The sequence below is a fragment of the Dryobates pubescens genome, chromosome 12 (genome assembly GCF_014839835.1).
Source record: "Dryobates pubescens isolate bDryPub1 chromosome 12, bDryPub1.pri, whole genome shotgun sequence".
Taxonomy (NCBI): Eukaryota; Metazoa; Chordata; class Aves; order Piciformes; family Picidae; genus Dryobates; species Dryobates pubescens.
In genome coordinates, this window is record NC_071623.1 from 19,116,242 (window position 1) to 19,131,159 (window position 14,918).

The 14,918-nt window shown below is 41.8% G+C and overlaps 1 protein-coding gene across 1 annotated transcript in view; it reads right to left on the reverse strand.

Annotated features, from left to right (window-relative positions):
* Positions 1-14,918, reverse strand: part of IGSF5 (immunoglobulin superfamily member 5) — a 34,631-nt gene that overhangs the window by 12,209 nt on the left and 7,504 nt on the right. The window contains exons 3-7 of the mRNA XM_009905866.2: positions 10,363-10,683; positions 9,061-9,369; positions 4,714-4,845; positions 4,213-4,237; positions 784-896 (exon numbers count right to left, since the gene is read on the reverse strand). Of these exons, the coding sequence (XP_009904168.2) occupies positions 784-896; positions 4,213-4,237; positions 4,714-4,845; positions 9,061-9,369; positions 10,363-10,683 (900 nt within the window). The remainder of the gene's footprint in view (positions 1-783; positions 897-4,212; positions 4,238-4,713; positions 4,846-9,060; positions 9,370-10,362; positions 10,684-14,918) is intronic.

A 14,918-nucleotide genomic window follows, 5' to 3' on the forward strand; every position in this document is an offset into this window, starting at 1 on the left:
AGCACACAGTAGCCAGACAAGGTCAACCTACCATACTAACAAGCATGAAGAGAGCACATCTGGGACCCAATTTGTCCAGGTTTACTTAGATGTACTTTATTTTTTTCATAACTGCTACATTTTGCAACACCACATGCTCTTGAAATCTTCCCACTGCACTTTAATTCCTCACAATTTATTTGTATGCCTGGATTACAGACTCTGCACAATAATTTGTGTCATTAAGTGTTTGACTAAACGTTTTGATAATAACGTGGTGATAAATGCAAGTGGTGGGTAATGACTTGGTGGAGATTTACATTTGCTTTTAAAGAGTCTTTGTGCTTAAGGACTAGCATTTATAATGCCTTAGTCATTTAACAGTAAAATCATAGTTCACTAACTATCTTTTTTCCTTTCCCCTTTTTTTGGGGGGGAAGAGGAGGGAAGTTTGCCCATTTTTTTTGGTGGTGGTGATGGACCAGCTGTAAAATACTGCCAAAACTGACTATCATATGAGAGTCCAGTAATCCCACCTCTGGCTTCAGATGGTATTTAGAAGAGCAAAGTCATTTAAAATAACAAATCCAGGACTAAAACTAAAATTAACTGCAAAGAATTTTGATGGTTTCTCAGCACTTTTGAAGGAGGAGAAAATCCAAAACATTCTGAAGAGGTTCAGGCCAAGCACAAGTCCTTCAGAACATATTGGGAAATCTTGTAATGTAATTGCTTATCATGCTATCCAGAATGCCTATGCTGAGAGGCAGAATGACAGTATGTGATTCACCAGTTGATACACACCTGGGGTTTGTTCTGTGTTCCACCGTTCCTCTGGGATGTATCCCTGATTTTCACTACCATGCCTTTGCCTGTTTTCCAAATCACCAGCTTTTTTCTTCTCAGCTGAAACTTTTCTGGAAACATGAAGAGCTGTCATTAGAACTCCACTGTGATACGAGAACTCTTGGCTATAGAGGAAAACATTGCATTTTACTTCTGAAAACATATGTGTGAAACACATTGGGGACTTCCAAGTAACAAGCTGGTACAAATCTTGCCCCATATAAATATTACCTGTGAATATTTTCTATTCAGAAAGTTTCCATCAGTTGCATTATCAGGAAGTAGGAAAACAAAGTGAGCAATCTTCAGAGTGAAGACTGTTCCAGATCCTAGGTTTTGCAGGAAATTAATCCCTCGTTCTGAATTTCAGGACATCCAGTGGCCCCGTAACGGAACACCAGCTATGTCACTTACGACAGTTCCACATTTTTGTGATTTCAGTGCCTTTCAATTGCAAAACCAGAGCATATTATCTCACATGACCACAGAAAGCTCCCAAGTGACTCATCTGTACGTTGTTAATCTTTCACTTTGAAATTCACTTTACAAGTGAGCACAGCCACGGTGCGGAGTTGACAGAACCTCCCTGGTTAAAGTTACACATCTCTGAATTTGCAGAATGTGCCCTGCATAGCTGCACAGAGAGAAAAGTGTCTTTTCATTCAAAACTCTTATACTAGAAGAAATCCTGCTACTACTTGTGTGTGTCTCCCATGGACAGCGTCAGGCCTATCTTGGCCTAGCTTTCTGGTACGGCAAGTACAAACTGACGGCAGGATTACAATGCCTCAGGGATTTGTGGGGGAAGGGGAAAATATTCTGCTAGCAATTATTTGTGGAAACTGCTGCATTTACTTTTTTATGTTTAGTAGGAGTCACTTTGCAGGCCCATAGAGCTTCAGATGAGCATTACTGATGGACAGATGAATCTGACAAGCCAGCTATGACTACGTGGCTTTTTCATGAGATAAACATGTTAAATACCACTAAGAAGGCTGTCATGGTTGCTAGAAGACAACATAAATTGTTTAGGAATACCACCTCCACATGTTACATGATACTCTACTGTCTATTTTATCTGATCCTTAGATCTCAACAAATGAAGTGCAGTAGCCAAATCAAAAGCAGCTACAAAAAAAAAAGTGAGCCTGGTACAGAAATATAGGCAGTCAAGTTGAAAATAAGTGTGGGAATTGGAAGAATGTATCTTTAGTCTCACCATTTCATTGCTACTCCTACAAAACAGCTTCCAGAATCTAGACTTTCTTTTCACAGCAGGTAGGCTCCCCAAAAAAAAAGAAGGAAAAGGCAATGATCCTGCAAAATCTGCATGTGATTGTAAATAGAATAGAATAGAATAGAATAGAATAGAATAGAATAGAATAGAATAGAATAAACCAGGTTGGAAGAGACCTTCAAGATCATCGTGTCCAACCTATCATCCAACACCACCTAATCAACTAAACCATAGAACCAAGCATCCTGTCAAGCCTCGCCCTGAACACCCCCAGCGACGGCGACCCCACCACCTTCTCGGGCAGCCCATTCCAATGGGCAATCACTCTCTCTGTGTAAAACTTCCTCCTAACCTCCAGCCTAAACCTCCCCTGACGCAGCCTGAGACTGTGTCCTCTTGTTCTGGTACTATTCCTGTGGTTTCGGTGTCATAGTTCACACAAGCCACAACTCTGTAGAACTGGCACTGCTGGGTTTCTAAGTCCAAGCTGAGCCATACAGACTGGACTCATCCTAGTGCTTAAGTATCTGCTTAAGTGATGGCTTAAATATCAAAGTGTGACCAATGTTTATAAAGCCAGTACCACCACTGATGTTTGAAGTGAATGGGAAAATAAGAACTTTACTGTACTGACATCTAAAAACACACATGCTGCCATGAAAATAGAATTGTAATTGTGCAGACCAGATTCAGAGATATAGGAGAAAATGATGGACCTGTTCAGGTCCTCAGAAAGCACTACGCAGGCCTGCATCAGCATGGCAGGGTTCTGTGAAGGACATGAACCCAGACACACCCTGCATGTTCAGCTGATTTTTGCCTTAGCAAGGTTGACCCTGGCAGAAGGCTTTTGGCAGAGCCAAGTCAGAATCCAAGCAAAAAAACGCTTTGGATCTGAAAGCTGATATGCAGGTTGTACCTGGTTTTGGCCTCCCATTCCCTGCAAATGTAATTCTGTCCTACCACTATTAATTCACTTGGGAAAATTATTATTTAGCATCAGAAACTAAGAAACCATGCTGAAGTTTAGTGGTATGGCATAGCATAATTAGCATCATTTCCTTGGGAGAAAATATTGTTTACCTAATTTTGTAGCAACAAAGTGCTCTATAAATGGAAATCTAACAACAGACTTTCACGAGATATCCTCACAAGAGGCTGTTAATGAAGGTAGGTGTTACTGAAGTGTCAGGCAACCTGTTCTAATGCTTTGAAACGAGGTGGGGAGTTGAAAGCAGCAGACGCACAGGCAGAGTATGCATTTACAATGCTCCCTAGAAGCTTAGAAAAAAACAACTCCAAATAACCCCACTGACGTTGCTGTCACAGCCGCACTGGCGCCAGTACATAGGATCTTACTGCTGATAATCATCAGCTCATCATTTCTAAGGCTTTCCATCTCAGGGAAATAAAGTACCAATAGCTTTGTGCTCAAGCGCATCAGGCAATCACTCGATTAAGCCTTGACAGTCATCATCGGGGCAGCTTTATTTATTTATGTGTTTGTTTGTTATCAGTCTAACGCGAACGAACTTTAGAAGAGCCAGGGACACCGTCTAATTAGCCTGGCAACCCCACCTCGGTAGCTTGCAGCAAGACCCGGGGACACGCACATCCCTCCGCCCCTCCCGCCACCCCACCTCGCGTCCCCGAACCCCGCTCCCACCGCAGCCTCCGCCGCGCCGCCGGGCTCGCAGCGCCCCCCTGTGGCGGCGTGGGCAAACCGCCATCAGGCAGCTTTCGGGCAGACAGGGCTGGGCTCCTTCCCCGGCCTGCCCCCGGGGCACCTCGGAGCGTTGCCATTTTTTTTTTTGACCATTTGTTTTGCCCATCAGCTTCCGTAGGAGAGCATGTTCAGTTTGCAATGCCTGTGCCTCATGACTCGAGGAGGCTGGGTTTGCCGGATTTTGATTGTTTCAGAGCTCACAACCTGCTGTGTGCTGCGCCCCTCACTTTTTGCCCTTAAGGCGGTCAATCCACTTCCCCACGCTGCTCATGCTTCCCCTGCTGTCTATCCAGAAACTGGCAAGTTCACACAGCAGAGCTGCACCCAAGCTGGGCGGTCGAGCATGGAAATTGACACCTCATTCTCCCCGTCCTGTAGCAGTCCAAAATTAAAAGGAAAAATTGTCATACCTCATCCAGCTTACCTTATTTCATCTTGATAAGCAGATCCTGAGAAAAGGGAAAGAAGGGGGCAGGGGGAGAGAGGGGGAAGGAAGTTTAAAATGTAGGCAACTAAAATAAGACTTAGTAAAAGAGCTCTTGGAGCATGCAGTGCGCTAAGCTACCACAGGGGCACCCCTCCTCCCTGCTTACAAAACTAGGCAACATTCCTGTGAAACTGCTACACAGAAATCAGAAATTAGGCACATAGCTCTGAAGGAATGCTTCAACAAAGAACTTCAGCATAGGAACTAAATATCATCGAAAGTTAACATACTCATGAAAAACATGATCCCCTTGTAGGCCTGCAAATGGCTAATACCAATTACTAACAACTACTAACAGGGTCATAGTTAAGAGCAGGATCTGCCTGCTCATGCTGCTGCTTACAGGTGTTTGCACAGCACCAAAGCTGACATAACTGGAAGATTTTTATCTAACAGCATAGTTTTTAATGCCCAGGGCAATTGTGCAGGTCCACTTACCTTTCTTCTTTAGACAGCAGTAGCGTACGATGACTGCAATGATAACTATCAGAAGAACGACACCAAGAAATGAAAGCACAACTGCAACCACAACCACCCATGTGTTTTTGTTGTCTTCACTGTAAGCATTTTCTGTGAAATTAAACAAAGAACCATAGAATCACAGAATCAATAAGGTTGGAAGAGACCTTAAAGATCATCAAGTCCAACCTGTCACCCATGACCTCATGACTACTAAACCATGGCACCAAGTGCCACGTCCTTTGTACTATCAGAGCCCCAAAACATCCTTTTCGTAGCATTCATATTTTCTGTGAGAAGCTACTAACTGCTTGTTGATGATTGAACAAGGATCTGTGTTTTCCAAGTGATGGACTCTCTATTTATGGATGATGTCCAAGAATTTAAAATGTTTCCAAGTGCAAATTCTTTATTGCAGTTGAAAGTTCTCCTACAGCTACTTCTCTTCCATAAAGCACAGGGCTGCATTCTTCCAACCTAAACTTTATTTTGTAGATATGCTAGGCCTCCTTTGGAGAGATTTGGGGTTGAGGAGATGATTAGATGTCTATAGAAGAAATATTAAGTTTCTTGCATAACTGCTCTTTTCATTGGGGAGAAAATAGGTATTTTTGGGTACACTTTGGCCAAATGTGCATGTGCCTCTTTGGATAAGATGAACAGCTCTGAAGAAGTGCTCATTTCTCCCTACAGATCATAGCCATAGTCTTAGGTGACTAGTACAGATGGAGATCTCTAACCTGTACATCTGACAAATCTCATTTGGGGATTTCTCTCACCGATTTCACCAGGTGATTGATTTGGGGATATACTTGGTAGGGCATCTGTTGTTCACTTAAAGAATAGTGAAGAGCCAAACCTGTGAAGTTTGGGAATATGCTGCTAACCTATCTTCACTACTAACAGCCTTATTCCTTTGTCTTTGTTGAAATCTACAGAGTTAAATGAGGTGATTTCAAAACAGTTGAGTATCTTGCTGAAACCAGTTGCTATGACCAAACAGCTTTCCTGCAGAACTCCTACATGCCCAGGATTTTATAAATACCCTGTGTTTCTTATGCAGCTGGAAGCACAAGGAAGATGTCATTTTGGTCACATCATCCTGCCCTTTGGTTTTGATCAAGTATTCCAGACACATCTCTAATTTGGCTGCCTTTTGAAAAACAATCCCAAAGTAATTTTGGCAGATGTTTACAAACAAAGTTCCAGTCCAAATTACAGGTGAGACACACCCAAACTTGACAAAACCCACTCTGTTGCACTGGGCTGTGATTGTCATTTCCTCATTAGATGTCCCATTTAACAACTTCACAGCTACATTCAGCTGACAGCCTCTGGAAAAGGTACCACAGCAATGTAGGTGACTGTTAGCTGTGCAGTGTCAAGGCTATGCCACTGATGTGTGAACCAGAGTATCTGATGTTTTACCCACAGCAGAGACTAAAGAAGTAAATCCTTTCCATCAACTAATTTGCCTGGATTTGGAGGTTTCAGATTTCAAAGATATAGGACTGGAGCCTCCTACAAAGCTTGAACCTCTGTTATAAATAAGCAACTTGTCCCAGTCTTCCATAGTCCTAAAGCTCAGTCAGCACATTTTCAATTTCTTCTGACTGTTGAAGACATCAGCAGTCAGTAACCTGCAAACTGGTAAGTAACCTGTAACCAGTTGTGATTGCAATTCACAATAAACTTATTCATAATATTTTTATCTAGAAGTACAGCATGAAGCATGGCACAGGGATTTCGAGATGCCTAAAATATGGAAGACAGCTATTTAGCTATAGGGGAAAGCTTAAACTTAGTGTGAAAGGAGTAGCTAAACACACCTGTACTAGCCCATACCTCTGGGCAGGCTGCCACACCAAGGTATTTTGCTGCCTGTCAGGTTCAAGTTACATGTCAAAAGATCTATGGAGCTGAAGTGAGGAGGACAGGATACAACACAAACTCTTAGGCTACTTAGCATTGTAGCTTCTCAACAGTTTTGGAGTATCCAGAAAGAAACTGGAGTTGGGACTAGCAGGTATAAACGCAGGAGCTCAGGACACAAGTAGGGGTACAAGAGAGAGGCACTAAGGCATGAGGACGTTAAACTCCTTTTAGACTCATCAGTAAATCCACACTAAGATAGGTGAGGTGTTCAGTGTGGACAGAGCCACTTCCTCATTCCACAGAGCCCATCCTTTGCTGGTATCTGGACCTTGGGCTCCTCCCAAAGCTACCCAAAACTTTACTTGGGCTTATCTACAGAAAAGGGTATTTTCTCTGGCACATGCTGGTGATGAAGGAGAAATGAGAGATAGGAAAAAGCTGCACATTGCTTCTTGGACACTCTGGAGCTCCCTGGCTAACTTAAAAAGCAAAAGGTCAGGCTTATGGCAGATTTGCAATCTTCATCTTCTGCAGGCTACATGAAACCAGTGAGAGCCTGGGCCCAGCTAAGATCCTCCACCACAAGCCTCATTTTCTAAAATCAGCTCTGTGAATACATCTGCTGGGATAACACCACTCCATTGGGTCTTGGTCAAATGCCACCATGAGTGACATCACTCCAGAGGAGGAGTGAGTGACATAAAAATGCATTACCTTGTATAGAAATGTCTGACTGATCTAGAAGTGCAAGATGGCAGGACATTCCTTGACCTCCTGGGGCTGATTTTTGGTTACAGTTCTTGTAAATGGAGAGGTATTGCTTGTAAGAAACATGGATTCTTCAAGCATTTAAATGAAAGCTGCAATTGATATTGCAATAGTTTGTGGAAGGATTCCTTAGATGTCTGAAACTAGTCATAGTCTTTCCTAACAAGAGCTAACTAATTCTGAGTCTATATATGAAAAGTCAGACAAGCTCTGAGATTTCAGATATGATATATGCATTATCTATGTTCCTCTTCCATAAATGCCATGTTTTTATTTCATCCTAATAATTTAAAGACTTCCTGTTCTCATACCCTGATGAATTTTGAGTGTCTACTACAATGATTTTTCCAAAGAGAAATGAATGATGGTCCTATACAATTACTGATTTTACACTAATTGTATTTCATGGCATCTGTTTTTCTCCTCTTCTGATTTACAGTGAGTAGCTATGGAAACTGAGGTTGGCTACCTCAGTGCTTCGCAAATGAGTAGGCAGAGGAATTTATTCATTTCCCCAGGATTGTTCTATTTTGCTTAGTCAGTAATTAGGATCAATGTGACTACAGGAAAATCATAGTAAGAATGGTGAAATGACCTTTTTCAATGGCATTAGAAACTAAGTACTTCTGAAAAAGGCTTGCTAATAATGACTGGTCCTTAAAATAAAAGGCATGGTTACTCAATGTCCTCAGTTGTTTATATGTTAAAACTTCTACACCAAAACCTTCATCAGTTCACTATAAGAATGTCTTTGTATGTGCCATGTCCACTCATTTTTGAGGAAGAATCAGTTGATCAAGAGAAGCTGTCAACATGATTCTAGAAGTCATGATGCTCACCACATCATAAAGCAAAGCATAGACAGGAGGCCCTACTCTGTCCAGAATACAACTGGGGATGCATTGACTCATTGCAAAAGAAACCCACCTTCATATAATCTATGCATTTCCCATGCCACAGGACAAGGCAAATGAAAGAGATGTCACTGTATGGTGGACTATGTCACCACAGAAGGCAGTATATCCATATCCAGTCATCTCAGCTCCCTGCCAGGCAGTTAGTGCTTCAAGTTTAGTTTGCCTTGAGACTTCTTTTCCTGATGTTTGAGACACTAGTTCCAACAGAGAAATGCTCTTAAGGATAGTTTGGAATTGTCTCCCTTGTCTGCATCTAGTCTTTTCTGGGTTGTGTGCAGAAACTGGGAGTAAATTTCATGGGGAGTTTCCAAGTCAGTGGTAAAACTGCGTATTGAGTATTATGGAGAACAATTTCCCCTGGGGGTTTGGCTTGGAGTAAATGAGGTCTAACAAATTATGTTAATATAGCAGGCAAGCCCTAATCAAGGATATTTAAGACCCAAGTTCACTACTTGGTCATGGAGCAAAGGCAGGTTTTCTTAGCAGTGAATGCATAGTAGGAGTCAGTAGCAGATACAATTCTTCATTTGTCTCATTCAGTCTTAGGCTGGACTTTTGAGTTTTGTTACTAGTCTTTTTGAAGATATAAATTTTGCTCTACCTATGTATCAGGTTGTGACTAAGGAGTCTCAATTCTATCACCTTTGCCTATCTCACAGTATTTAATTTTCAAAATAAAACAAAGCAAAACAAAACCAAAAGCACAGTTCTGAGTATACAATACAGGCATTACAGCATAGGTGAAGTACAGCAAACATTCACTTACCTATAGCAGAGCTGTCAAAAATAACAGCTACAGTTGCATTCTGAGGGTTAGGGAGTGCTTCTATGTCAGCTAAACAAGTCAAAATCTCAGTGTCCGTCGGAGTCAAAGTTAGGATGCTCAGAGCATTGTGGAGGCCATTAGATCCTTGACTTTCCTGAGTAACATAGCTTGACTTATCAATGAAAGAGTCATTTGTCATCCAGGTAATGTCTGGAACTGGAGCCCATCCTAAGGCTTCACAAACAATTTCAACTGTTTGGTTCTCTTTTACTGTTAAGGTGCTATTTTTGATGAATAAAGATCCATTAACTGTAGGAGGGAAAAGATGTTTTGTTCCTTCAGTATATTTGGATGCATTGCTTTCCTGCTGATTGTTTTAAATCTTATCTTGCTACCCAGAAATAGTTATGTCTTGAGATACGAAGTAAAAACCAATCATTATTAACACATATACCACATGCATGATATAAACATGCAGATATTGTGACTTCCTGGATGCATTGCCCAGTATGTCTAAAGCACAAGGCTCAGCCTTCAGTACCTTTCCAATAAACCCCAGAAAATTATACTTTTTAGCCACCCTGATATATATTTCCAGCTGAAGGCCAATCTAATGAAATCAGGGCATTTCCAAGTATTGACTATGCTCAGGGTTTACCAGGAAAGGTTTACAGGTAGATGGTGAGCTGTTCTTGTTGCATGAAGCACCTGGATAGTTTCTGGTGGTTAGATCTTACTTTACTGGAAGCACTCTCTCACTGTCCATGCTTCAGAGAGGAGGAAGAGATCTCATATACAGTGGCTTCACACATAGGAGCTTTTTGTTTCTGCTTGTAGCAGCAGTCTTACAAAAAATATCATCTTGTGTCTCAAAGTCTTTACTTCTACACTACAATGCTCCTACACTACTTCTATTAAATAAAACCCAGACAAGCTGGATAGAAATTAATTCCTGAGTCAGAAAGGCAGCAGAAAGGTCATGTACAAAGATGTATACAGAGTTAATCCATATTGGTTTTAACTAAAAGATCATTTTTGGCTGGTGAGCACTTTAATGCTATTGAATAAAGTACAAGAGATTTAACAGGAAAAAACAAGGGCAATTATAACCTTTGTTAATGGCACTCTGAAAGCGACTCTGAAACCTGCTTCGATAGTAAAACTAAGACAAGGAGGACAGGAGACAAAGGATAGTAAATGAGAACAAGAACTCCTTTCACAGGGATAATTTGAACAATTCAACAGAGGATTCCTTTAAGAGCAGTATAATAAATTAGCATTGTGTTGGTGGTTTATACGCACCTTGAACAGAAAGAAATGCAAATCTGCTCTCACCAAATTGCTGGATACTACATTCAATTTTTCCAGAGTCACTCAGCTGGGCGTTGTGGATGATCAACTCCAAGGTAACCCCATTGCTACTGGTATAATTTTGAGAGGTAAAGCGGTCTGATGATCCAATAGCTCCTTGAGCACTGGTGACAGTGAGGACAGGACTCCCATTGGACAGCCAAATGAGAATTACCCAGTCTAATGACACAGTGCAACTAAACCGAGCTTCTGAACCAGCAAGGACTGTTGCATTAGTAGGGCCCTGTATAATAGAGTAACAAAAGCCCAGACCTGTAAGGAAGAAAAAGATATAGCCTGTAAATTCTCATACAACGCCACCACTTGACTTAATTTTTACTGCCAGCAATTTAAGGTTAAAAAGCCAGGTGTCCCGGCTTAGTATTACTCACTAAGAGCACCACAGTATTAAGCACTTAGTCACATGTCAGGAAAGGCTGTTGATTAAGCTGAGCTGGCACTTCACCTCCAACAACCATCAGTACCCAACACTTCCAGGAAAAGATTCTAGTCTCATTTTCTATAATGCCTGTCAGTAAGTAGCTAAAGGTATGTATGGTGAATTGAATTTGCAACTGAGTAATGTTAATTCCACAGCAGTAAACAGTAGTCAAATGCTACCTTACTATAATGCATCCCCAAGCCAGTCATCACGAACCTAAAAAATACATGTTTGTACAGATTAAAAGGTCTTAACCAGTTCAGAAATGTAGATGTGCAGTCTAATCTTTCAGCCATAATTTAGATTAAATGGTTTTCTTTAAGGATGCATTTGAATTTTTGTCTCTCTTCCTCCCACTCCAAAACCAACCTGCATCTCTCCAGTGATTCACTAAAACACTGACTTAGCCTTTTGCTGAAAGAAGAAGAAAAAAGTTTTAAAAGTTCCTTTTAAAAAGGAAAAAATGTTCAGTTCTCTAAATTTTAAATAAATAAAGGAGTATGGAACTAGTCCCTTTTCCATATCTCAGACTGACAATGATTTTTTGCAGCCCCACTGAATATCGTTCCATGTTCTTTCCTTTATTCATCTGTCTCTTTCTTTCTTTCTCATTCATGCATCACATACCTACACTCTCAGTTTTCCATTAACAAGAACTGCTGTAATTAATGAGTTTTCATTCATTAAAAGGCAGCATGAATTTTGGCTACTATTTTTCAGAACTGAAAACTGCTTTCTTCATGAAGGCACTTTGTTTTCCTTTCCTCCTCAAAAGACCCAGGGCCTCCTGTTGCCCTCAGAGGAATGAGGGTGCAGCTGTTGCCCAGGCAGATGGTAGATCCCCTGTGCATGAGAAGGGAAAAGCACTCACTTCTACCAAGCAGGACATGAGGGAAGGATAAAAGCAGAGACCCTCTTTATCAAAGGAGCAGCTGTGACTTCGGTCCCTGAAATAGCCAGGGGATATGGTACAATTCTGAGGGTGGTCAAATCTTAAAGCATTGTTCAAAAAAAGAACATTGTACACCCCACTCTTCATAAGGGGCAAACCTTCACACTGTAAGAATGTCCCAGATTATTTGGTTGGTGTCTTAGGAAACAGGGCTTCAGAGAGCAGCTTAGCAATGTTTTTCCTCCATTGTGGAGCCCAAAATGGCATGCTGTCATAAGCCATGCACCTTCCTAAGTCACTGACACCCACAGCCTAGCTGGCTACAGGTGGAGTGGAGGAGGAGAGGGTTGCCATTCCAGACCCTGCTGTTCCCAGTGTTCATCTCAGAGCACTGCCTAGGACACAGCTCCTCCTCATCCCCCACAGCTGATAACATCTCTGCACCTGCTTTTCAGCTCAGGTCTGCTCCCGTTTGGCCTAGTGCTGACCTGCACCTCACTGTGACAGAGTTGCTCTTTGATGGGGGCATCGAAAAGTTGGGGCTTGCACAGGGCCTTGTCAAGTCAAGTGTTGAGCATCATCAAGGATGGAGATTTCACAAGATCTACCTCAGCAGTGAGTTTTTCATCACTCACTGGAAAACATCCATTCTGAGGAAGCATCAGGACTGACAGTGGTACTCCTAACAATTCAGGCTGTAGTCTGCATAATTACAGCAATTGGATGCTACAACCCATAGCAATCCAATCAAAACCCTGTGCTTGCAAATTTGGCCTGAGAATAAGTGCTCAATTATCTTCCAGGAGAAAGAAAGCCTGAAATGGCCATTACTTCCTTGCTAAGAATATTCAGGACAATGAAATTATTTTTCAAGGTTTCATTCAAACCAGGTTTTGTACATTGTAGGTAGTTTGTTCATTAATGGATTAATTATAATTTACTTTAAAATTCGTTTTTCTTTCAGTCAATAGCCGGTGTGAGTAGGGAAGAACATGCTGCATTGTTTCACACAGAAGAGACGTTTGGTAATTGTATAAAGGAACTAGAGCCCTATCTTGGTTACACTATTGCAAGCAGAGCCTTAGCCAATGCATGGAGGGCATAGGGGCTGTAATTTTACTGCTCCAGTGACAACGTTATTTTTCCAGTTCCCAGCTCACATTCAACCCTAGGTAGCATGCATCTAACTAGGTTCATGCCAAGAATTGTTCCTTAATATAAATAGCTCTTCTCTTCCCTCCCACTCACCACATGTATTTACAGACAAGAGCCTTTTCAGACTTTGTTTTGCAGCATTATTCAAACTTAGCTCTCCCTGGTTGGTTCTTTGCATGGTTGACTCTGAGTTTTCTGATGTTTACAAAAACCTTTACAAAAATTTTCCACCTTCCTTGGTTATGTTACCTCTGTCATGCACCTCATTCTCCATAGTATATATGTGTGTGAGGAATAAAATGTTAAATGAAAAGCAAACTTCACTTTCACTGATAGTTGATAAAGCCAGATAAGATAAAGTAAAACACATTTCTGTTTGATTTAAATGTCTCTTTCTTTCCAGTAACATTTATTCAAAGCTCTCTTCAGACTTCTAAAGGCAACCTGAAATGCTCTAAAACATGAAGCAGCTTGAAGATAAACTCAGCAGTCAAATCTGCATGTATGCCTTAATACACTGTTTTACAAAGAGTTAACAAAATGCTTCAGTGTTATTTCCTCTATTTTCTGTCTGTCATTTTCTGAATGTTAGCAATTGGTCACATGTCTGTGAATGACATCATTGACAGAGCTATGGGTTTTCTTAACATCTTTGTTGGCGACATGGACAGTGGCATTGAGTGTACCCTCAGCAAGTTTGCTGATGACACCAAGCTGTGTGGCGCAGCAGACATGCTGGAGGGAAGGGATGCCATCCAGAGGGACCCTGACAGGCTGGAGATGTGGGCCCATGACAACCTCATGACCAAGTGCAAGGTCCTGCATCTAGGTCAGGGCAATCCCAGGCACTGATATAGGTTGGGCAGCGACTGGCTTGAGAGTAGCTCTGAAGAAAAGGACCTGGAGGTGCTGATGGATGAGAAGCTCAATATGAGCCACCAGTGTGCACTTATAGCACAGAAAGCCAATCACATCCCAGGCTGCATCAAAAGAAACATAGCCAGCAGGTTGAGAGAGGTGATTCTTCCTCTCTACTCTGCTCTGGTGAGACCCCACCTGGAGTACTGTGTCCAGTTCTGGAGCCCCTATTACAGGAAGGATCTGGAGGTGCTGGGACGGGTCCAGAGAAGGGCCATGAGGATGATCAGAGGGCTGGAGCTCCTCTTCTATGAGGACAGACTGAGGGAGTTGGGGCTATTCACTCTGGAGTAGAGAAGGCCCTGAGGAGACCTAATTGTGGCCTTCCAGTATCTGAAGGGGGCCTACAAGAAAGCTGGGGAGAAACTTTTTAGGGTGTCAGGTAATGATAGGACTAGGGGGGATGGAACAAAACTAGAAATGGGTAGATTGAGATTGGATGTTAGGAAGAAATTCTTCACCACAAGGGTGGTGAGACACTGGGACAGGTTGCCCCGAGAGGTGGTGGAGGCCCCATCCCTGGAGGTTTTTAAGGCCAGGCTGGATGTGGCTCTGGGCAACCTGATCTAGTGCGAGGTGTCCCTACTCATGGCAGGGGGTTTGCAACTAGATGGTCCTTAAGGTCCCTTCCAAACCTAACAATTCTATGATTCTTATGAACATGCACTGACAAAAGGCATTCTGGTGAGACTGTCACATAATATGGCCCTCTTCCCTCATATTCAACATCCAGCTGTCATGACTTCTATTCGTAACTGAGATTAACAGAGTTGAGACACCATCCTAAGCTCACATGTATCTGAATTTGCCTTTTTTCTTTCCTTGAATCATATTGTAGCCAGCCTTTACAGTATTACTCCCCATACATCTATTATGTCTATAACACATTCACTACTGAGTTTTTTGATTTTAACACTTTGATGTTTTCCTGCCTTGTTGAAGTGGACATAAGCAGTTACCATGACAACAGACAGAGTCATGAACAAAATTCCTTAGCATTAACACCAAAATACATTTAGTTGTTCATGAAACAAGAGCTGCAGTATTTCTTCACACTGCTCTTCTTAATGCAAACTCATCTCTGTGCATTTGCAATTTATT